Source organism: Schistocerca americana, chromosome 6 (genome assembly GCF_021461395.2).
Source record: "Schistocerca americana isolate TAMUIC-IGC-003095 chromosome 6, iqSchAmer2.1, whole genome shotgun sequence".
Taxonomy (NCBI): Eukaryota; Metazoa; Arthropoda; class Insecta; order Orthoptera; family Acrididae; genus Schistocerca; species Schistocerca americana.
In genome coordinates, this window is record NC_060124.1 from 133,748,238 (window position 1) to 133,774,349 (window position 26,112).

Below are 26,112 nucleotides of genomic sequence, written 5' to 3' on the forward strand. Positions count from 1 at the left end.
GGCATCCAAGTTTTCCAGTAATAAATGAAAGTTTCCTGAAGGGGACCAATATACTGTTCCAATTATAAAAGAGCCCTCCCTCAGTTTAAGTTGACAGGCACTTGCTTCTATATGTTGCTCTAGACAAAATTTTTTGTATCTAGAGCCATCTCATCATGACAAGGTAAGTAAACTTAGCAGTTTATTGTACTCTTCGCTCCCCTCAAATCTTCAAGAAAAACTTTGCTTATTAATTAGGTGGATTGGGAATTGTTTAATGTGAGCATTAGATGGAACAAAGGAGGAGGGGGGATATTACAAGCTCTCCCTTTGTTCCATATGACTTTCCTTGAATTCTTATCACAGTATTCTCATGTGTATTTCTAGTTTGCCTTTCTTTTCCATCCAAAAGCGCTGGACACAAAAGATTCACGTCAAATAAATAATTGAAATGAAGTAAAATTTAGTATTGTTCATTACTTGTAGGAAAGTGAACGAGAAAGAGGTTTGTAACATATTCACCACTGCAGTTAGATATGGTCCACACATCTAGCGTTCCTCATGTCACGAACAAAGGTACTTGTATTGTGAAACCTAGTGAAGGTATTTTGATCTACAAGGACACTTCTCTGACACTGCAGTCTACCTCCAGTCTTCAGTTGTAGGGTAGGTGGTACAGGAGTTTTTCAAGCTGTCTTATGTGTAGATTTACTGTATTTTCACAGTATCCTACCAACGAATTACAGGCTACCATCTGCTTTTGCGTGCTCCATTTGAGCCACTGTAGAGATGAAAACCTGACCAGTTTGTGTGTGTTTGCGCAGGGGCACCAGCGGCAGCGCGGGTGAGCCCGTCGTCGTCGCCCACAAACATGCAGTTGAGCCACAGCCACAGCCAAACGCAGAGCCTGCAGCTGCACACGGGGTCTCTGCGTAGCTCGCAGCGACGCCGCAACAAGTCTGCAGGCGCCGCGCTGCCCGCCAGGAACAGCTACGAGGCCTATGAGGAGCGCACCGTCCCAGCACTCAGGCAGTAAGTACACTGGGTAATTTCCAGATTCCAGTCAACTCCCGAGGACGGGTTTCTGTTCTCCGTTTTGAGTCCTTGCATGTAGTGTCAAAAAATTGTTGACACAAACATTTATACACCTAGTGCTGGTGCAATCACAGGTATTTGCATTTTGTATCAGTACAATTAAGTTGACACTGTGTTCAAAGTATCTGCGTAATATAATGCTTGAAATACATTTCTGATATACCGAAGGTTGTGAGTTCGATTCTTGTGAAGTGCTTTAAAACTTACATTTTTAAATTTTCATTGAAATGATTTTCATCATTATTTTTATTCCATTAATTGATTTGAATTAAATTTTTTTTTCGTTTCTGATCCTTTACCACGTTGTGTAACCGTCATATTAACATTTTTATTTGTGCTCGATTTTTTTGTATCATTTTTATTTTCATTTGCAGTCTTTGTCCATGTAATCCCAATTATTTTTTATATATTAACATTTTATATTTTCGTTCATGTTATTGTGTTCGTTATTTCTATTCCTCATTTTGCTAGAGTTGTGTTTTATCCACAATCTCTTCTTTCATTTCTAATCGCTTACCACATTGTTTAATCATCATATTAACATTTTTATTTGCAATCATTTTTCTTTATATCATTTGCAATCTTTGTCCATACATTTTCATTATTTTTCATATGTTATCATTTCATATTTTCTTTCATATTATTGCCTTCATTATTTCTATTCGTCATTTTGCTAAAGTTTTGTTTTATTCACAATCCTTTATTTCGTTTAAACCTCCATTTATGTTATTTTGTCTATAGGGCAAAAGAATCAATGTCTTAAAAGTTTTGTGGTGATTATAATCCAGAAGTTGTCAGTTTTGCGTATTGTTTCCCAGTTCCGTTTTCTTACTTCTTGCTTCTCAGTTCTTTGTTGTGTATATGTTTCCTTTGACCAAAATGGGATGTACGCTTTCGGTTCTCAGACTTTTACTTGTGCCTGCTGGCTTTTAACACAGAAACTTGTGAAACAAATTATTACGTTGAATTGAAATATGTCTTGAGACAAACAAAATATCTGCAACATCAAAATCATAGAATTATGGAACGAAATAATTCATTAACTGCCAAAAAAATTTGTGTGAAAATACAAGAGAGTAAAATATTTCACAAACAAGTTGTGATGATAATAATGAAGTTGTTTAAGGGCTAATGATATAAGAAGTGGTAACAATCTCTGGGGTGCCCCGCAAATCCGAGTAAAAGCTAGTGAGAAACGTCGTAGTGGTTGTGTCGCTGCTTGTTCAATTGTGGGAAGTTGGCGTTAAAGCAGCCATTTGTGGTATCGGGGTACCGTCAGCAATATGCGACCTTGGTGAGCACATCCTTTGTGTGTATCAGAATAAATATCAACCATCAGATTTCTGGTAGATATAGTGTTCATAAGTGAAAACTGGTTGTAATGAAAATAACGTGTAACATCTGATACATAAGATTGCAGTAATGCGCAAGTTGAAATGAATCTGTGGAATTTTTTTCTGCTCGTCTGAGGAGGGTTTTCAGCAATTTTAACCAGACCGTATACCATCTGAAGTAAGTTACGATAAGAACGTCGTAGAACACTTATTTGAGCCGAGGGGCTGAGGTGGCATTGGGAAAAGGCTAATGTGTATCTAAGTTCAAGATGGCGGCGTGTGTAGATATCCGCGATTTTACTCAAAAAATAAGTTACAGTGAAGCCGTTAAAAATTCGTGTGTAAGTTGCAAAAGTGAATTATTAAAGTATAATGAGCGTATTGCTAGTTTACAATGTGTAATCAGCAGTCTAAGAATAGAAATCGACAGCCTGAAGTCCGAAAATATGGAACTGAAGTCGAAGTGAAACATGGATCCATTGCTTCAAGACAGACAGAAGGACAAAAACTTTCGCGAGAACATGGCTACATTGGTGCAAAATGACGCTGATAAATCATCAGAATGGAAGGTAGTACACAACAAGCGTCAAACAATCGGCACTAAAAATTCGTGTACAGCAAATGTTTCGAGGTTCGAGAATGTAAACAATTTTGATGTACTTTGTTCTAGTAATAGTCTCACTAAAAGTGAAAACAATCGTAAGAAGAGTGTGCCGATAAACTATCGGAAAAAGGTTAGGTTTGATCTTCCAAAGCCATAACGTTCAGTTAAAAGCAATGAAAGTGGCAGTGGTGTGATCCAGTCTGCTGTGAGTGAAACATCAACAAATCGTTTTCACATTTTCGCTGATAGTCATGGTAGAGGCATGGCTGATATAGGGAAAAGCAGTTTTAATGCTGCCGATGTTTGTGGAATTGTGAAGCCAGGTGCTAAACTTCAAGAAGTTGTAGCGGGGTGTGATCCTGAAAAAGTAAAAAACGAGTGTGTGATCTTAATAGGTGGCTCAAACAACGTTGCCTGCAACGAAGGGAATGATGCCATACAGTCGCTCAGGAAGAAAATATCGGCGCTTCATCAGTCTAAGGTATTTTTTGTGAACATTCCAAAGAGACATGACTTAATTCCACAGTCCTGTGTAAATGAGGCTATCTCACAAACGAACTCTAAGTTAGCAAAGTTGTGTAAGCATTTTAAAAATACTTGTGTTGTAGATGTAAGCAGTTTTGGACGAGAATTGTTTACAAGACACGGTATGCACCTGAACAGATCAGGAAAAAAAGCATTAGGTACCCTCTTAAAAACAAAAATATTGGAAGAAGTCCACAAATGTACCCCAAAGTTGGAACCAATCGCACTTGAATGGCTCCAACCATCAAGTCAGACTCGGTTTCAAACTCAAATGTTTCAGGAAATTGTTAGTAATGAACGTACTGTGTCTGTAGCTACCGATAATTTTTAGGCAAAAGTTTAGATCTGTCTCTAATTCCAAAGAAATGACGATTTTTCACCAAAATGTGGGAGGACTTGGTAATAAAGTAAATGACATTACTGTTCTGTTAGAGGAACCACAAGGAATAAAAGATGCTGATGTATTATGTTTTAGTGAACATCATGTGAAAGATATTGAAAGGTTACAGCTAAGTGGTTACTGTCAGGCAGCGCATTACTCTAGAACCATAATGGAAAAAGGTGGAGTGGTAATTTATGTAAAAAACAACATATCTTACAATGCATTAGATTTAAAGAGCCATTGTATAGAGCAACAAATTGAAGTATGTGGTGTTGAGATTACTGTAAATGGCTTCACGGCTGCAGTGTTAGCACTGTATAGATCTCCCTCAGGGAATTTGAATGTATTTCTTAAGCACTTAGATTCTTTATTATCCATACTGTACTCAAAGTCCAAGAACTTGATAATTACTGGTGACTTTAATGTTGATTTCCTAAATGAGAGCAATAGTAAAGCTGATTTAGTACATTTAATGGAGTCTTATAATCTGATGGCAATAGTAGATTTCCCAACTAGGATTACTGTTAACAGTAAAAGTCTGATAGATAATATATTTATAGGTAAGTCTAAATGCAATGAGATCACTGTACATCCAATCCTTGGCCTTTCTGATCATGGTGGTCAATTGCTTAGGCTCAATTACATCAGTGTGTGCAACAGTTCTGAGCATTCTTGGAAATCTTTTAGGATAATAAATGAACAGGGCCTTAAAAAATTCAATGATAGCCTAAAAGAGATAGACTGGAGCCGAGTTTATAGGGAAACAGATGTAAACAAAAAGTACAATTCATTTTTAAATGGATTCATGTCTGTATTTGAGTCCATCTTTCCCAAAAAAGTAGTTAGAAATAGTCATATAGGCAATGCCAAGAAGTCTTGGATCACTACAGGGATAATAACATCTTGTAGAACAAAGAGGATGTTATACAGTTCTCTCAGGACTTGTAATGATCCAAAGAAACGACAACACTACAAACTTTACTGTAGCATTCTCAAGAAGGTTATAAATAAATCTAAAAGTATGTGCATAAAATCAGAAATCGAAAGCTCAGAAAATAAAATTAAAACTATATGGAATGTAATAAAGAGGGAAACTGGCAGGACAACAGGGAACATGTCTCAGGTAGAGATTAATACAAGGGACAGTATCATAAAGAAACCTGAGTTGGTTGCAGAAATATTTAATAACCACTTTTTGAGAGCAGCAGAGAAGACAGGCTGTAATGGTTCTATGGAAGAATCATTGTCCCTCCTACAGAAAGCTATTAGTAACAGAATCTCACAGATATCCTTACCTCCAGTTACTGTAAGCGAAGTCATAAGAGTAATTAGATCCTTAAAAAATAAAAATTCTGCTGGAGTGGACAATATTTCTAGTAAAATACTGAAACACTGTTATAAATTTGTTAGTCCCGTCTTATGCAACATATACAATGCATCCCTACAAGATGGGATTGTCCCTGACAGACTTAAGTTGGCTGTAGTGATTCCTCTCTTTAAAAAAGGGGATAAAGGCATTGTTACAAACTATCGCCCAATATCCCTATTAACTACCTTCTCGAAAATTCTAGAAAAACTCATGCACAGGAGGATTGTAGACCATCTCAACTTCCACAGTATCTTAAGCAAAAATCAGTTTGGTTTTCGTGCCGGTCTTTGTACTGAATAGGCAATATTCTCTTTCAGCAACCAAGTTTTGGAAGCCATTAACAAAAAAATGTCTCCAGTGGGTATTTTTTGTGATATTACGAAAGCCTTCGATTGTGTAAACCACCGAATTCTTTGGAAAAAGGCAGAATACTATGGTTTAGGTGGTACTGTTGGCTTGTGGCTGCAATCATATCTACAGGATCGGAAGCAGACTGTAATGCTAAATGGCTCTTCTGGAGAACCTGCCTCGTCTGAATGGGGCACGATAACGTGTGGTGTGCCTCAAGGCTCCGCTTTGGGCCCACTGCTTTTCCTCATCTTTATTAATGATCTTCCTCTTTGTTCTGAGAAAAACAGCAAATTTACCCTGTTTGCCGATGATACCACAATTCTAATTGACGATTTGATTGATCATGATCTTGAAAAAACTACAAATACTGTTTTTAATGACATCTTAAATTGGTTCTCCTCAAATGGTCTCTCGCTCAATGCAGATAAAACTCATTATATGAGGTTCCATACATCACAAAGTAATCCCGATGAAATTAACATAAAATGTAGAGATCAACCAATACAGAAAGTTGAAGACACAAAATTCCTGGGTGCTTACATAGACAGTAAATGTAATTGGTCAGTTCACATTCTTCATCTATGTAAAAAACTTAGCTCGGCAACATTTGCATTACGGGTAATTTCTTCGGTGGCTGAAGTTGACACTATTAAGGTTGCCTACTTTGGCTACTTCCACTCATTGATGTCATATGCTGTCATATTCTGGGGGAACCAACCACTTGCAAAAAAAGTTTTCACCATCCAAAAAAAAGCAATCAGAATAATGTGTGGGGTCCATCAAAGACACTCTTGCAGGCACTTGTTTCGGAAGATAGGTATCCTAACAACTGCCTCACAGTATATTTTTTCCTTGCTCACCTTTGTGTGCAAAAATTATTCCATCAACCAAGACAACAGCAAATTCCATGGTTATAACACCAGAAACAAAAACAATCTACATTTAGAAATGAAACGTCTCACTCTGGTACAAAAAGGAGTTTACTACTCCAGCATTAAGCTGTTCAATGCTCTACCACTGCATATCAAATGTGTTCATACAGAACTGCCAAAATTTAAACAAGTTCTCAAAGATTACCTGACAGAGAAATCTTATTATACTGTGGATGAATACCTGAAAGAAAATGTATACCATCACTAAACGTATTATGTCTAGAAGTAGTTCAATTGATTTTATTGTGCATTTGGGCATTAGCACACTTTTTGTAACAACAGATTGGCTGTACATGTATTTACTCTTGTAGGCCTAATATCTGATTTAACTTTGAGCTCTTATCTTTAACCTTTATTTGAAACTCCTTTTTCTGTCAAATGGTAGTTACGTTATCTAGCTGACATTGTATCTGTTACTGTATTTATAGTATGTCTTACTTAAACTATGTACAATTTGCCATTGAAATGCCCTTGTATTTATTGTAAGTTTAAATTGAAACCTGTACAATTGGACACGTTCCATATCCTTGTGATTGACTCACTAACTGGATCTATGGAACAAGAAATAAATAAATAAATAAATAAAATAAATGAAAACGGCTGATATTAGTGTTCAAACATATTTTTTAACTGTAGTACAAGCACATGCTTTTGAATAACAAATCTGCACTCCCCTTGACACTTCTTGGTTCTTGGACATATATTCGATTCCTTTTGGGTTCTCAAGAACAGTTCTCGATTCCTTGAAGTTCTTGGTTCTGCCCATCTCTAGTGCACACGAAACAACTCCACCCATACCAGCAAAAACGTTGAGGTAGAGGAGGGGTCACTGGTAGTTGTGTGGTTTCTGTTGTACATGTTACTGCACAGTAGGGTAGGGGGAGTTCGATGGCTGGAGCCAATGCGCAAATGTTTATCTTGCACAACTTCTAATCTACAGCTAGCTATTCTGTAAACGTTTGTGTTAACAGCAGATGTCAGTATGACCAGTAATTCAACGTTTTTAGATGTTCAAAGTGAATACTTTCTTTACTTTCTCACCAGAATGCTGAACGCGAAATAGTCACATCAACAGAATCAACCAAAGATGAGGGACGCTCAATAAGTAATACAACAACGGCCAATTTTGGATGAAAAAATGAAGAATTATTTGTGGGACATCATGGAACAATCTCGCTTCAGGCGAGTTCCTATAGGTGGAGGCGCTACACGTAGCTCCAAAATGGCGTCTGCAACAGGGGTGCGTTCCAAGCATAGAGTTGTCTACATCTACATCTACAAGGATACTCTGCAAATCACATTAAGTGCTTCCCAGAGATTTAATCTAACAACCTTTACAGTTCTCTATTATTCCAATCTTGTACAGTGCATAGATAGAATGAACACCTATATCTTTCTCTACGAGCTCTGACTTACCTTATTTTAATGTGGTGATCGTTCCTCCCAATGTAGGTCGGTGTCAACAAAATATTTTAGCATTCGGATGAGACAGTTGGTGATTGGAAATTCGTGAGAAGATTCTGTCACAACGAAAAATGCCTTTCTTTTAATGATGTCCAACCCAAATCCTGTATCATTTCTGTGACACTCTTTCCCATATTTCGCGATAATTCAAAACGTGCTGCCTTTCTTTGAACTTTTTCGATGTACTTCATCAGCTCTATCTGGTAAGGATCCCACACCGCACAACAGTATTCTAAAACAGGACGAACAAGTGTAGTGTAGGCAGTCTCCTTAGTAGGTCTGTTACATTTTCTAAGTCCCCTGCCAATAAAACGCAGTCTTTTGTTAGCCTTCCCCACAACATTTTCTATGTGTTCCTTTCAATTTAAGTTGTTTGTAATTGAAATACCTAGGTATTTAGTTGAATTTAAGGTTTTTAGATTAGACTGATTTATTGTGTAACCGAAGTTTAAAGAGTTCCTTTTAGCAGTCATGTGGATGACCTCACACTTTTCGTTATTTAGGGTCAACAGCCACTTTTCGCACCATTCAGATATCTTTTCTAAATCGTTTTGCAGTTTGTTTTGATCTTCTGATGACTTTATTAGTCGATAAATGACAGCGTCGTCTGCAAACAACCGATGACGGCTGCTCACATTGTCTCCCAAATCGTTTATATAGATAAGGAAAAGAAAGGGGCCTGTAACACTTGCCAGAAATCACTTCTGTTTTACTCTATGATTTTCCGTCAGTTACTACGAACTGTGACCTCTCTGACAGGAAATCACAAATCCAGTCACATACCTGAGACGATATTCCATAAGCACACAATTTCACTACGAGCCGCTTGGGTGGTACCGTGTCAAAGGCTTTCTGGAAATCCAGAAATACGGAATCGATCTGAAATCCATTGTCAATAGTACTCCATACTTCATGAGAATAAATAGCTAGTTGTGTTTCACATGAACGATGTTTTCTAAACCCATGTTGACTGTGTGTCAATAGATCGTTTTCTTCGAGGTAATTCATAATGTTCGAACACAATATATGTTCCAAAATCCTGCTACTTATCGACGTTAACGATATGGGCCTGTAATTTAGTGGATTACTCCTACTACCTTTCTTGAATATTGGTGTGACCTGTGCAACTTTCCAGTCTTTAGGTACGGATCTTTCGTTGAGCGAACGGTCATATATGATTGTTAAGTACGAAGCTAATGCATCAACATACTCCGAAAGGAACGTAATTGGTATACAGTCTGGACCAGAAGACTTGCTTTTATTAAGTGATTTAAGTTGCTTCACTACTCCGAGGATATTTACTTCTACGCTGCTCATGTTGGCAGCTGTTCTCGATTCGAATTCTTGAATATTTACTTCGCCTTCTTTTGTGAAGGCATTTCGGAAGGCTGTGTTTAGTAACTCTACTTTGGCAGCACTGTCATCGATAGTATCTCCATTGCTATCTCGCAGAGAAGGCATTGATTGTTTCTTGCCGCCAACATACTTCACATACGACCAGAATCCCTTTGGATTTTCTGCCAGGTTTCGAGACAAAGTTTATTTGTGGAAACTGTTGTACGCATCTCGCACTGAAGTCCGCGCTAAATTTCGGGCTTCTATAAAAGATCGTCAATCTTTGGGATTTTTCGTCTGTTTAAATTTGGCATGTTTATTTTGTTGTTTCTGCAACACTGTTCTAACCCGTTTTGTGTACCAAGGAGGATCAGCTCCGCCGTTTGTTAATTTTTTCGGTATAAATCTATCAATTGCTGCCGATATTATTTCTTTGAATGTAAGCCACATCTGGTCTGCACTTACATTATTAATTTGGAATGAGGGGATTGTCTCTCAGGAAGGCGTCAAGTGAAGTTTTATCTGCTTTTTTGAATAGGTATATTTTTCGAGGATTTGGGAATTACAATATTCAATCTCGCTGAATCGGTTTTGACGCTCGTTATTAAATCAGGATTATTTGTTGCTAAGAGGGCAAGTGTGTTTTCACAACCGTTTACTATTCGCGTGAGCTCATGAACTAACTGCTCGAAATAATTTTCAGAGAATGCGTTTAGCACAATTTCTTATGATATTTTATGCGTACCTCCGGAATTGAACATGTATTTTCGCCAACACATGGAGGGTAAATTAAAGTCACCACCAACTATTATCGCATGAGTCCAGTACGTGTTTGAAATCAAACTCCTGTTTTCTTTGAACCTTTCAGCAACTGTATCAAATGAATTGGGAGGTCGGTAAAAGGATCCAGTTATTATTTCATTCCGGTTGCCAAGAATGACCTCTGCCCATACTAACTCACAGGAAGTATCTACTTCAATTTCGCGAAAAGTTAAACTGCTTCTGACAGCAACAAACGCGCCACCGCCAACCGTGTTTAGGCTATCCTTTCGAAACACCGTTAGATTATTCGCAAAAATTTCGGCAGAGCTTATATCCGGCTTTCAGTGCCTATAACGATTTGAGCATCAATGCTTTCTATTAGCGCTTGGAGCTGTGGTACTTTCCCAACACAGCTACGACAATTTACAACTGTTATATCAATGGTTCCTGTATCTACGTCCTTCCTGTGTTCAGCCTGCACCCATTGTGACTGAAGCCCTTCTTGTGTTTTCCCGAGACCTTCTAACCTAAAAAACCGCCCAGTCCACGCCACACAGCCCATGCTATCTGTGTAGCCGCCTCCTGCTTATTGTGGACACCTGATCTATTCAGTGGAACCCGAAACCCAACCACCCTTATGGCGCAAGTCAAGGAATCTGCAGCCTACACGGTCACAGAACCACCTGAGTCTCTGATTCAGACCCTCCACTTGTCTCTGCACCAAACGACCACAGTTGGATCTGTCGATGATGCTGTAAGTGGTGAGCTCCACCTTAATCTCGCAAGCAGGTCTGACAGTCTTTACCATTTCTGCTAGCCGCCCCAAACCAGAGAGAATCTCCTCCAATCCAAAGTGACAGACGTCATTGGTACTGACCTGAGTCACCTCCTGCAATTGGCTGCACCTTGTACACTTCATTCACTTCATGGCATCCGGAAGCACCCTTTCCACATCCAGAGTGACTCCCCCCCCCCCCCCCCCCCCCCCCCCGGTATGCACATGGAGAGCACACTGGACACTGGCATTCTTTCCCTCAGTGTGCGTTGGAGCTCCCAACTACCAACAAACCCACCATCTGTGAAAGCCCAGATCTTGCGGGCTGAGAAGCTTCCTCTGGAACAGGGTGGACAACTGCAACTGGCTTAGAGACTTTGACAAGCTGTTCATCCAATGAAATGAGGAGACCCTATAATCAACCTCTCGGAAAGTCTTTCACTGCCTGCCAGACTTTGGAATGATCTCCCTCTCGGCTACAGATGAGGGGTCAACCTCCGGGCAGGCAGTACCTGCAGCCACAGCAGTGAATCAATCGGGGGACACTTGGGATTTGCTTGATGTCCCTCGCATCCCCGTGTCGGACCCCTAAAGTGATGCCCCTTGACAGCAACCTCAAGCTGTGTGACGGAAGCCAACACATCCTGGAGCTGTGAGCTAAGGGTCACCAACTCAGTCTGCATCTGTACACTGTTCCTATCGATTACTGAAGTCGCTTCTGTTTGAAGCTCATAAAAATATGTAACAAACGAACAGTGTGCTCAGCTTATTAGCACCAGGAACTCCAGTTGCTCTCTCATTGATGGTCTAACCAACACTGAGCGGCACTAATCAAAACAGACAAAAACCTATAGGTTACGAGGGTCAATACAAGGGGTGATAGCAATGGCGGTACTGTGCACTACACTGTTATTAAAATAAAAGGCTGTGCCTAGTTAGCATTCAAACATGTAAGAAATTACAAAAATAACTAGTAACTACACAGGTAACTGAAAATAAGTCACTCCTGTTGAAGCTCTTAAAGATATATAACAAATGAACAGTGTACTCGCCTTATTAGCAGTAGGAACTCGAGGTGCTCTGTCACTGATGGTCATACATCATCATGGGCTATGAAACATGGGTTCATCACTTCAAATCAGAAACAAAATGGCAATCTGTGGAGTAGCACCACACCACCTGTTCTCTGAAGAAAAAGTTCAAAGCCACACTCTCAGCTTGTAAAGTCATGGCGACTATCATCTGGGACCCTGAAGGGGTTATTCTGTTTGATGTCCTTCCTCATGGTGCAACAATCAACTCTGAAGTGTACTGTGCTACCCTCATGAAATTGAAGAAACAACTTAGCAGTTTGTCACCACAAAAATGCAAACACACTTCTCCTTCCCCATGACAACACAAGGCCTCACACATTTCGTGCACCTGAGAGGAGCTCACAAAACTTCATTGTCCTGTTCTTCCTCATTCACCCTACAGCCAGGATATTGCACTTTACGACTTCCATCTCTTTGGACCAATGAGAGATGTACTCTACAGGAAGCAATACATGGATAACAGGGAGGTCATTGAAGTGGGAAGATGTTGGCTCCTTTGTTGACCAGTAGAGTAGTACCAAGCAGGCTTAGACAGGTACTCCCACTAAGGTAACCTAAGGCCTCACAAATAACAGAGTTATGTTGAAAAATAAGGTTTTGTCATCAAAAGATTGGGGTATATGGTGTGTTGAGATCCTGAATAAGCCCAATCTGCTTTCAGAAAAAGTGTGTTGCATTAGTTATTGAATGCGCCTCATATTAACATGGTATGCCAGTATGATCAGTATTTCGATGTATTTAGATGTTTAAAAAGTCGATACTTTCTCATTAGCGTACTGAACAAGATATACCGGTAGTCACATAAACGGAGACCGCACCAAACTAAAACAATCGTTGTGTAGTAGGTTTGGCACCTTCAGCTCTATTTGTAACTCTTTAATTTTATTGCAGTCGATTTCAATTGCATCACGTCATCATCAGGCACCTTTATGATACCAGGTGATCATATGGATACCAGAGTAGTCATTGTTATATATCTCATAAAGGGTATAAGAAACTGATGTCTGCTATGCTGAACCTGCTTCCCAGTTTTTGGTGTGGATGGTGCAGCACAATTGTTAGACTGTTGAATTTTAGAGGAATTTGGAAATGCATAAGGAGGTAACCATAATCTTTCTTCACATATACCACCTGTGAATGGAATAGATAAATAGGGAGGGGATATAGACTATATATGCACTGCAACATACTGTGTTATTCATGTTTTGAGGTTACAACTCAGTTTTCAATTACTACATTCACATTTTCAGTTTTAAGTGTGTTTCAGTTTTTCACAGACAGATTCTTCTTCTTCTTCTTCTTCTTCTTCTTCTTCTTCTTCTTCACCTGTTCCGGTTTCTCTATTGGGTCAGAATTGTTATATCAGTTTTAGAAATGTTAGTGACATTTGGTGACCATATGCCCCTCCTGACACCACCTTCCTCACTAGGAAGGAATCAGTGTGCCCCATGTAGAGTAACTCTCATGCTGAAGTGTCAGAACGTTTTCTGAATGTTTGTGTAGATTGTGTCTAAGGCAGGACATGGGTATCAGCTCAGTATTTACAGAGGTATATGTGGGAGCCCCCCCTCCATGAACCATGGACATTGCCGTTGGTGGGGAGGCTTGCATGCCTCAGCGATACAGAAAGCCATACAGTAGGTGCAACCACAATGGTGGAGTATCTGTTGAGAGGCCAGACAAATGTGTGATTCCTGAAGGAAGCAGCAGCCTTTTCAGTAGTTACAGGGGCAACAGTCTGGATGATTGACTGATCTGGCCTTGTAACATTAACCAAAACGGCCTTGCTATGCTGGTACTGTGAACAGCTGAAAGCAAGGGGAAACCATAGCCATAATTTCTCCTGGGGGCATGCAGCTTTACTATATGGTTAAATGATGGTGGTATCTTCTTAGGTAAAATATTCCGGAGGTAAAATAGTCTGCCATTCAGATCTCTGGGCAGTGAGTACTCATGAGGGTGTCGTTATCAGGAGAATCAAAACTGGCATTCTACGGATTGGAGCATGGAAGGTCAGATCCCTTAATTGGGCAGGTAGCTTAGAAAATTTAAAAAGGGAAGGCTAAAGTTAGATATAGTGGGAATTAATAAAGTGCGGTAGCAGGAGGAACAAGACTTCTGGTCAGGTAAATACAGGGTTATAAATACAAAATCAAACAGGGGTAATGCAAGAGTAGGTTTAACAATGAATAAGAAAAGTAGGAGTGTGGAAAAGCTACTAGCATAGTGAACACATTGTTGCAGCCAAGATAGACATAAAGCCCACGCCTACCACAGTACTACAAGCTTGTATGCCAACTAGATCTGCAGATGCTGAAGAGATTGAAGAAATGTATGACGAGATAAAAGAAATTATTCAGATAGTGAAGGGAGACAAAAATTTAATAGTCATGGCGGACTGGAATTTTATGGTAGGAAAACAAAGAGAAGGAAAAGTAGTAGGTGAATATGGAAGAGGGGTAAGGAATGAAAGAGGAAGCTGCCTGGTAGAATTTTGCACAGAGAATAGCTTAATCATAGCTAACAATTGGTTTAAGAATCATGAAAGAAGGTTGTATATGTGGAAGAGGCCTGGAGACATTTGAAGGTTTCAGATAGATTACATAATGGTAAGACAGAGATTTAGGAACCAATTTTAAATTGTAAGACATTTGCAGGGGCAGATGTGGATTCTGACCACAATCTATTGCTTGTGAACTGTAGGTTAAAACTGAAGAAACTGCAAAAAGGTGGGAATTTATGGAGATGGGATCTGGATAAAGATAGAACCTGAGGTTGTAGAGAGTTTCTGAAAGAGCATTAGGGAATGATTGACAAGAACAGGGGAAAGAAATACAACAAAAGATGAATGGGAAGCTTTGAGAGATGAAACAGTGACGGCAGCAGAGGATCAAGTAGGTAAAAAGAAGAGGTTTTGTAGAAATCCTTGGATAACAGAAGAGAGATTGATTTTAGTTGATGACAGGACAAAATATGAAAATGCAGTAAATGAAGCAGGCAAAAAGGAATACAAACGTCTAAAAAATGAGATCAACAGGAAGTGCAAAATGGCTAAACAGGGATGGCTAGAGGATAAATGTAAGGATGTAGAGGCATATATCACTAGGGGTAAGATGGATACTGCCTACAGGAGACCTGTGAAGAAAAAGAGAACCACTTGTATGAATATCAAGAGATCAGATGGAAAACCAGTTATAAACAAAGAAGGGAAAGCAGAAAGGTGGAAGGAGTGTATAGAGGGTCTACACAAGAGCAATGTACTTGAGGGCAATATTATGGAAGTGCAAGAGGACGTAGATGAAGATGAAATGGGAGATATGATACTGCGTGAAGAACTTGATAGAGCACTTAAAAACCTGAGTCGAAACAAGGCCCCAGGAGTAGACAACATGCCATTAGAACTACTGATAGCTTTGGGAGAGCCACCCCTGACAAACTCTACCATCAGGTGAGCAAGATGTACGAGACAGGCGAAATACTCTCAGACTTCAAGAAGAATATAATAATTCCAATCCCAAAGAAAGCAGGTGTCAACAGGTGTGAAAATTACCAAACTGTAAGTTTAATAAGTCACGGCTGTAAAATACTAAGACAAATTCTTTTACAGATGAATGGAAAAACTGGTAGAAGCTGATCTTGGGGAAGATCAGTTTAGATTCTGTAGAAATGTTGGTGTTATAACATCAAGTTGAACGCATATATTTCAAAACGACACAACACATATAAGTCACAGGGCAACTTGACAAGCAATACATGTGAACACGGTAACATTCGAATGAGCACTGAGTCCAAGTCTAACGGCCGCTTCCTGGCTGGCCGCTTAGGTGGCGCAGCTGCTGCATGGCTGGCAGACAGCGCCGCACGTAGAGGACGCACGCAATTGAGCAGCGGCACTTTGAATGATCAGCGAGTCACAACAGTTGGAACACGTGAGGCGATACTGACGCTATGACTTATCTTAGTAGATAGATTAAGGAAAATCAAAACCTACATCTCTAACATTTGTAGAGTTAGAGAAAGCTTTTGACAGTTTTGACTGGAATACTCTCTTTCAAATTCTGAAGGTGGCAGGGATCAAATACAGGTAGTGAAAGGATGTTTACAATTTGTACAGAAACCAGATGACAGTTATAAAGTCGAGGGGCATGAAAGGGAAGCAGTGGGTGGGAAGGGAGTGAGACAGGGTTGTAGCCTATCTCCAATATTATTCAATCTGCACATTAGGCATGCAGTAAAGGAAACAAAATAAAAATTTGGAGTGGGAATTAAAGTCCATGGAGAAGAAATAAAAACTTTGAGGTTTGCTGATGATTGTGTAATTCTGTCAAGAGACAGTAAAGGACCTGCAACAGCAGTTGAACGGAATGGAGAATGTCTTGAAAGGAGGATAAGTGTCTTGAAAGGAGGATATAAGATGAACATGACAAAGGAAAACGAGTATAATGGAATGTAGTCAAATTAAATCAAATGATGCTGAGGGAATTAGATTAGGAAATGAGACACTTAAAGTAGTAGCTGAGTTTTGCTGTTTAGGGAGCAAAATAACTGATGATGGTTAAAGTAGAGAGGATATAAAATGTAGATTCGCAATGGCAAGGAAAGTGTTTCCGAAAAAGAGCAATTTGTTAACACTGAGTATAGATTTAAGTGTCAGGAAGTCTTTTCTAAAAGTACTTGTATTTGTATGGAGTGTAGCCATGGAAGTGAAATGGACAATAAATAGTTTAGACAAGAAGAGAATAGAAGCTTTCTAAAAGTGGTGCTTCAGAAGAATGCTGAAGATCAGATGGGTAGACCATGTAACTAATGAGAAGGTACTGAATAGAATTGGGGAGAAGAGGAATTTGTGACACAACTCGACTAGAAGAAGAGATCGGTTAGTAGGACATGTTCTGAGGCATCAAGGGGTCACCAATTGAGTATTGGAGGGAAGTGTGGAGGGTAAAAAATCTTTGAGGAAGACCAAGAGATAAATACACCCTACAGGTTGCAGTAGGTACTTGGAGATGAAGAAGCTTGCACAGGATAGAGTAGCATGGAGAGCTGCATCAAACTAGTCTCTGTACTGAAGACCACAACAACAACATGTGAGAGACTGCCTAAATATGACATTCAGGCTGGCCATCCCACCAGGCCTCATTGTTAATCCGCAAGGCAGATTTGATCCCAGCAGACTTGCCTCCCCATGTGCTAGAAGCAGCATGTTAATGTGTACACCCGTCTGGGCGGTTTTTCACAGACCTTTTAGCTGTCATTAAAGCAGCACTTTCTTCTGAATTTTGGAACTAACCCACCGGTCTACAAATGTATGAACCATAGCTGTCTGTTTTTCATGTTGAAGTTTTGTCTCTTTGTGGGTATAGCAAATACCTTAAGTCAATCCATTCAGTACATAAGTTTGTTTTTTGGTACCAGCAAGATGAAGTACAATGAACAAGTAATATCAGTAGGGAAAGCTGGTAGAAGACTTGAATTTGTTGGAATGGTTCTGAAAAGTGTGATTCTTCAGTAAAGGAAATTGTATGCAAGACACTGGAGTGATCAGTTCTGGAGTACTGTTCCAGAGTTTGCGTTATTTATCAGGTAAACATGACAGCAACATTGAACAGAATCAGACACACATTTTTAAGACCATAATAGGTCAGTGCAGACTGTATGAAAGTGCAACAGAGAACATCAATGAACCTTTGGAAGAAAAGCCTGAATAACCTGTTAGGTAAACACAGAAAATAATCTGATGATAAATGTGTGACAGTTCAACTGTATTCATTGTTTTTAATATGTAGTGTAATGAGAATTAGATAGCAGAAATCGACACTAGTCATTTTGCCTTCTGCCGTATGAAAATACAGAGGTCTAAATGGTAAAGATGGCACCGACCAGACCAGTAGGTGTAAATTGCTCCGATAAAAGTGAATTAAAAAGTGGTGGTAACTGTAAGTTATGTGGGATGAAAGTTAAGAAATGTTGTAAATGGTGGTTTCATGAAAACTGTTGCAAAATAAACATAAAACTGGTAACTGTGGACTACTCGTAGTCAAGTGATCCCTATGTACCGAAACATGAAAAAAGTGTATAAAAATTATCAGAGAAAAGCATTCAGTAAATAAACATGTGCAAAGTGATATTGAAGCATTACAGATGAAATGTGCTACTTTAAAACACAGATGCAAAATACTGGGGAACAGTTTAAAAGTGAATGAAAATAAGTGTTTCGAAACCTTTAGCTCCCATTTAACCAAGAAATATGCTACATCTAAAATGGTAGGAAGGGAAAACTTAAAAAAAGACTGTCTAACAATAATAGACAAGAAAAAACATTCTACACATATTCACTATGTAACCAATAAAAACCTTGCCTCTGAAGATGTAGAAGACATCACTGCTGTGCTTAAAATCCCGTGGAAAAATGGACCATAAAAAACTGATATGAAATCTGCAAAGAATAAGTCTGCAGCAACACAAAAACAAATTCAGGATGGAATAAAAGTCAAAATATTCAGAGACAGCCATGCACGCAATGCTTCAAACTTTTTATCAGACACTACAAAAGAAAACATGAGTGTCTCACCTTTTGTTAAGCCTGGAGCAACATTCGAAAACATTATTAGCAGTGGTGATAAAGAATGGGGCATTTCTACTAAGAGTGACTGTGTTCTTCTCATAGCAGGATCAAAAATTGGTAATTATCTTGCAGTTGCTATCAGCTACAAACATTATAGTGACGAATATACCAATGATGGTTGAAGTAGAGAGGAAATAAAATGTAGACTGGTTATGGCAAGGAAAGCGTTTCTGAAGAAGAGAAATTTGTTAACATCGAGTATAGATTTAAGTGTCAGGAAGTCGTTTCTGAAAGTATTTGTATGGAGTGTAGCCATATATGGAAGTGAAACATGGACAATAAATAGTTTAGACAAGAAGAGAATAGAAACTTTCGAAATGTAGTGCTACAGAAGAATGCTGAAGATTAGATGGGTAGATCACATAACTAATAAGGAGGTATTGAATAGAATTGGGGAGAAGAGGAGTTTGTGGCACAACTTGACCAGAAGAAGGGATCGGTTGGTAGGACATGTTCTGAGGCATCAAGGGATCACCAATTTAGTACTGGAGGGCAGCGTGGAGGGTAAAAATCGTAGATGGAGACCAAGAGATGAATACACTAAACAGATTCAGAAGGATGTAGGATGCAGCAAGTACTGGGAGATGAAGAAGCTTGCACAGGGTGGAGTAGCATGGAGATTTGATTTGATTTGATTTGATTTATTTCGTGTTCCATAGGTCAACTGTGTTGAATACACAAGGACGTGGAACGAGTCAGTTTTTTACTAATACAGTCTGATAATCTTATAGCATATACAGAAATTTGAGTACATAATTATATAAAAACTTATACAGTAAATTCTTTGGGCAGCAATATAGAAAAAGAAAATACATATTTTCTTAGAATTATTAAAACACTACAGAAAACAGATATGGAGCACACACAGATACAGATCTCAGGTTAAATAAAATTCATAGTGGCATTATGTCAACTTGTATTATATAATATTAAAATATTACAATTTATTTAGTTACAAATTCATCTAGACTGTAAAAAGCTTTTTCTAGCAGAAATATTTTTAGTGCTTTCTTAAACTCGCTATTGTTATGAATCTTTGTCTTTATTTCGGGAGGAAGAGCATTGAAGAGTTTTGCTCCAGTGTAATGGACACCCTTTTGTGCCAAGCTCAAATTTCTGAGTTCACTGTGTATATCATTCTTCCTCCATGTGTTATGCTCATGATAATTACTATTTGGTTGAAATATATCTATATTTTTACAAACAAAACACATGAGAGAAAAAATATATTGGCATGTAGTTGTGTATATTTTAAGATTACGAAAACTATTTCTACAAGAGTCTCTTGGGCGCAATCTACATATAATTCTTAAAGCTCGCTTCTGTGCAATGAACACTTTCCTTGCTAATGGCTGGTTGCCCCAAAAAATAATTCCGTACTCAATGAGACAATGAAAATAGCCATAATAGGCCACTTTTGCAGTGTTAGGTTCAACACATGTAGTGACAACCCGTAAAGCATAGGTAGCAGAGCTAAGCCTCTTACAGAGATCAATAATATGTGAAGACCAGTTCATTTTCTTGTCAATGTGCACTCCAAGAAATTTTGTTGTTTCCATTCTGACTATTGGTTGATTACCACATGTCACACTTATCTCTCTCTCTTGTTCTGTTTTTGTACAGAATTGAATAAAGCTGGTCTTACTGGAATTTAATGAGAGACCATTCACCTTGAACCAATTAACCATATCTGAGAGTATGTGATTACTGAGTTCCTCAAGATTGTTGTCTGTTCTACTGCTCATAAAAATTGTGGTATCATCAGCAAATAATGTAAATTTACACGGCAGGCTTGTACATGATGGTAGATCATTTATAAAAATCAGGAATAATAGTGGCCCAAGAATTGAGCCCTGGGGCACTCCACATATAATGGAACTCCATTCAGAATCTGAGGAAGTGTCACATACTCCACCCGAGCTATTCAACACAACTTTTTGTTTTCTGTCTTGGAGGTACGACTGTAGCCAATTGCCTGCAACACCACTTATTCCTACTAATTTTGCTTTTTGCAAGAGAATCTGGTGATCAACACAGTCAAACGCTTTGGATAAATCGCAGAAGACACCAAGTGCTAGCATTTTTTCATTAAGGGTTTCTAGAACTTCATTTGCAAGTGCGTAGACTGCGCCTTCTGTTGAACGGCCCTTTTGAAAGCCAAACTGGCTTTTGCTGAGAACTCCATTCTTCATGAGATGATCAGTAATTCTTACATGTATTAGCTTTTCTAGAATTTTGGAGAAAGCTGTCAGCAAAGAGATAGGTCGATAGTTAGTTAGTTCAGCTTTATCCTCCTTTTTGTACAGGGGCTTCACAATGGCATACTTAAGTCTACTGGGAACAACACCTTTCTGAAGGGAAGCATTGAAAATATGACAGAGAATGTCCCTTATCCACACACAAGAATATTTCAATAAATTACTAGATATATTATCAACCCCTGCAGAATTCGTACTTTTTAGAGACATGATGATTTTTTGAATTTCTTCTACAGTTACAGGATTAAGGTGCATTTCTGAAATTGTGTTAGAATATACAGCTTGACAAAGAGTTACAGCTTCATCAACATCGGGCTTGCAACCAATCTGTTGAGATACTGATAGGAAGTGTTTATTAAAAATCTCAGCCACCCTTTTGGGGTTATCTACTAGGATACCTTCATATCTGATATTATTTATATCTTCTTTACTTGTTGCATCTCTTCCTGTTTCTTTTTTTACAATGCTCCAAATTGCTTTTATTTTATTATTAGAATTATCTATTTTCTTCTCATAATAAAGGGCTTTTGATTTCTGTATTAGTTTCTTCAAAATTTTACAGTATATTCTATAGTGTTCCCATTTTTCTACATCTTTACAGAATCGTATTGCAGCATAAGTTTCCCTTTTGGTTTTACATGACTGTTTTATACCTTTTGTAATCCAAGGCTTGCTTACAGAATTGGAAGCACTGTTTCTGACCCATTTCTTGGGAAATATTTCTTCAAAGAGAGAACAGAATTCATTTATAAAACAGTTAAATTTAGTATCAACATCATCATGGCTATATACTAAAGACCAATCCATTTGCTGCAACCTGTGGTTGAAAGTTCCTTTCGCCTTTTCATTAATTACTCTTATGACTTTCCATCGAGGAAATTCTTTTTTGAACAGATTAACGTCATAAATAGTGAGAATTTGTCCATCATGATCTGAAAGCCCACTTATAACCTGCCTGACAATATAATTCTGATGTCTATTTACATCTAAAAAAACGTTTTCTATCATAGTTTGGCACTCGGATGTAATTCTTGTTGGGAAATTTATTACTGAAGTCAGATTGAGTAAGGTCATCACAATCTCAAAGTCTATTTTATTCTTATTTTCTGTCAAAAAGTTTATATTAAAATCACCTAATACTACAATATCCTTCGCTTTTGAAAGTAACCATGACAGAAGGAGTTCCATTGAATGCAGAAAAGTTTTTATGTCACCTGAAGGAGCCCTGTAGACAGCCAACACTATTATTGGATAGAATTTAGTTGTTATTTCTGCGGCACATGCCTCAAATTGTTGTTCCACACAATATTTCTTAATATCTATAGCTTTGTATGCTACACTATCCTTAACATAAATTGCTACTCCACCTTTATCTTTACTTTCCCTACAGTAGTATGTTACTAAAGTATAACTTGCTATGGATGGCAAGGCACATTTATCAGTAACATGGCGCTCAGTTAAGCACAAAATCTGGGCATTATTTATACTGTCCTTTTCACTAATGTTAATAAGGAGTTGATCTATTTTGTTTAAGAGGCCCCTTATATTTTGATGAAAGAAAGAGATGCCTTCCTCTTGCTTTTTCATTCTATTAGTGCTGTTACCTGACTGAGAATCCATTGGAGTCTGCCTTGAGACAGGAGAGAGGAGACACCTGACACTACCTACTGTTGTCCCTTCTTTTTCTTCGGGCCCACACATAAAAAATCGTTGAGATGAGAAGGAGGCTCAGCATTTCTTCTGTCCAACAGCCTTCTATTTGTTGTTGTTGATGGTGGTGCTGTTTCTGACACTTCAAGTGTTGGTTCTACCACTACTGCTGTGTTTCCTTGTGAACTTGGAGTCTTCTCGTTTTTGTTATTTTCTTCTAAAATAATACTTGGCTGATGAGGAACAGTAGTTCTTTTGTTGTTGAAATCGATGTCCACTGTTCTTTCTGTTAAAATTTGGTCTTTTTTTACATGTTTTGCTGCTGCTGATGAAGTTTCTAATGAATTTTTTTGAAGTGTTTTCATAATGGAGTCAGGCGATGGCAATGCAATTATCGTTTTGGTTTTGAATTTGTTTTGGTGGTTTTTTATTACCCTGGTTATCAGGCTTGTCAGATATTCTTTCCCCAAGCCATTCAGGTGAAGTCCGTGTTGCGTGTGGAATCTACGTCCAATACTGCTTATATCAACGCATTTCACGTTTTTAAAATGTTTGCAGATTTTTGCAAACTAACTGTTGGCACTTTCTATTTCCCTGTTAACACATGACCATCTTACAAGATCATAGCGTTGCGGAATATTGACAAGTATTACGTTAGTGTGAGTGAGGTTCCTCAGACACTGTTTAAGATCGCGCGTTGCACTCAATGTTTCATTTTTGAAGACATCGTTCGCGCCTCCCGTAAGTACTGCATCGAACCAGTCTCAGGACTGAAGACCACAACAACAACATACCTATGAGGTTTGATCTGGTGAACTGCTCTTGCCTAAATAGTGGAATTTGATGAACAAATTAAAAAATAAAACACTTGTGTTCAAAGTTTAAAAATGTAAGACTTCTTGATGTCAACAGTTATGAAAAAGCTAGTTTCACAACACGTGAGCAACACTTGAATCGATCTGTTGACAAAATAATGCATGAAATCTGTATCATTATCAAAATTAAATTTAAATGGCACAACAAATAGATGTAAGAACTAAAGCCAAGAAAATGTGGACATATTTATTAAAAAACTAAGCCTCACCATATGGTCAGTGAACAAACTCACTTCAACAGATGACAATTACAATAACTTCTCAGCCAAATTCATGAGCATATTCAATGAATGTTCACTTTTGTAACAATATGGTCTAGGTCTCACAAACGTAGATCATGGGTAACAAAAGGAATTAGAGTGTCTAGCATTAAGAAGAGAAAAATTGCATATGGAAGCAAAAAATAAAACTTAACTCCGCCCGAACCTCAGTCCACAGGCGTCACTGGATGTGGATATGAAAGGGCATGTGGTCAGCACACAGCTCTGCCGGCCATATGTCAGTTTGCCTCACAAGGGCTGAGTGCAACATGCTTGCCAACGGCGCTCGGCAGACCGGATGGTCACCCACCCAAGTGCTAGCCCAGCCCGACAGTGCTTAACTTCGATGATCTGAAGGGAACCGGCATTACCACAGTGGCAAGGCCATTGGCATATGCAAGCAAAAGATTATTGAAATCCTGAATTTCTTAAATATGTAAGCATATACAAAAAATTTGACATGTAGTTAAACTAGCAAAGTGTACTGCAAACAATACATTCATTTTAAATGCAAAAACAAATGCAAAGATGTTTGATCTGATATAAGAAGTGAGGTTGGCAGCAAATTGGAGAGAAAATGCAATCTAAACTAATGATGAATTGTAGGACAGTTACAGATCCCAGTGCCATATATGAATCCTTCATTAGTTTTAACAATATTGGTGACTGCTCATCACCAAGTACAGTTCCTAGTATGGCAGTGAGAAATTACTCGAGTTTTAAATTTTCACCTGCTTCAAGCTCTAATGTCATTAAAATTGTAATGTCCCTGAAAAATTTAAATTCAGTGGATTGGGATGAGGTGTCCACTAGAATAATAAAATCAGTACTTCATAGTATTGCACATCTACTTTTTGTCATAATCAACTAGTCTTGCAAAGAGGGATGTTTTCCAGAGTTAAAATATGCTGCAGTTCTGCCAATTTATGAAAAGGCAAACAAGGCGAAACAGGAAACATAGGCACATCTCATGGTTAGCATTTTTTTTTTTCCAAAAATATTTGAAAGAGCTGCATATGACCAGATAGAAAATTATAATTCACCCCACTATATTATTTTACATAATCAGTACAGTTTCAGGAAAGACTGCAGCACAACCCATGTGATAAATTAATTGGTCACAAAAGTTAGCAATTGTCTTGATAATAGAATGTGTGTATCAGGCATCTTTTGCAGTCTTACCAAAGCTTTTGACGCTTTAAACCATGATCGGCTTCAAAAACTGACTAGCTATGGTTTTCAAGAAAACTTTCTTAATTGTATGTCATTTTATACTTGCCAAACAGAAAACAAAGAGTACTTATTTTAGTGCCAAGAAATTCCTTTTTGGCTGGAAACACATACAATTAGGTGTCCCACAAGGCTCAATATTAGGGCCACTATTATTTTTGTGTTACATCAATGATATGCCATTTCAAGTTGAGTCAGATGCCATCCATGGTGCAGATGATTCAACAGCGATAGTCTGCTGTAAAACCAATGGAGACTAATCGGCCGTATTGAGCAGACACTTAGGGAAGTGGAGGCATGGGTAAAAAATTACAATTTGAAATAAAACTTCGCAAAAACCCACAACTTTTTGAGGATAACTGCTTTCTGCATCAGTATGAGACTAGACGTAGGGTACATTACATGCTACCTATCCATAGACTCAGCCTGTATGAAAAAACTCCACACTACATGGGCACGAAATTTGTAAATAAAATCTGTTAGGAGAAAAGTGATCCAGATCCATAAAATACTCAAGGAGGCGTGAAAAACTGTTTTAAAAGTAAATGATACTGTAGTGTAGAAGATTTCTTGAATGATGACCATGTAATATAGTATCTCTCTAAAAAGTAACACCATAGTATATTATAACCACAGATTTAAAAAAAAAAAAAAAGTGCTAACCATGTAAAGTAATACAGGGCTATCACAAATGATTGAAGCGATTTCATAAATTCACTGTAGCTCCATTCATTGACATATGGTCATGACACACTACAGATACATAGAAAAACTCATAAAGTTTTGTTCGGCTGAAGCCGCACTTCAGGTTTCTGCCGCCAGAGCGCAGTGAGACAAAATGGCGACAGGAGCCGAGAAAGCATATGTCGTGCTTCAAATGCACTGACATCAGTCAGTCACAACAGTGCAATTACACTTCAGGACGAAGTTCAACAAAGATCCACCAACTGCTAACTCCATTCGGCGATGGTATGCGCAGTTTAAAGCTTCTGGATGCCTCTGTAAGGGGAAATCAACGGGTCGGCCTGCAGTGAGCGAAGAAACGGTTGAATGCGTGCGGGCAAGTTTCACGTGTAGTCCGCGGAAGTCGATGAATAAAGCAAGCAGGGAGCTAAACTTACCACAGCCGTCGGTTTGGAAAATCTTACGGAAAAGGCTAAAGCAGAAGCCTCACCATTTACAATTGCTACAAGCCCTGACACCCGATGACAAA

General features: G+C 38.5%; 1 protein-coding gene and 1 pseudogene across 1 annotated transcript in view; one reads left to right on the forward strand and one right to left on the reverse strand.

The window, feature by feature from the left end:
* LOC124619660 (centrosomal protein of 104 kDa) overlaps window positions 1–26,112 on the forward strand; it is a 445,308-nt gene that overhangs the window by 318,283 nt on the left and 100,913 nt on the right. Inside the window, exon 7 of the mRNA XM_047146190.1 lies at window positions 804–1,011. Coding sequence (XP_047002146.1) covers window positions 804–1,011 — 208 coding nt within the window. The remainder of the gene's footprint in view (window positions 1–803; window positions 1,012–26,112) is intronic.
* Window positions 23,944–24,061, reverse strand: LOC124620676 (annotated as a pseudogene).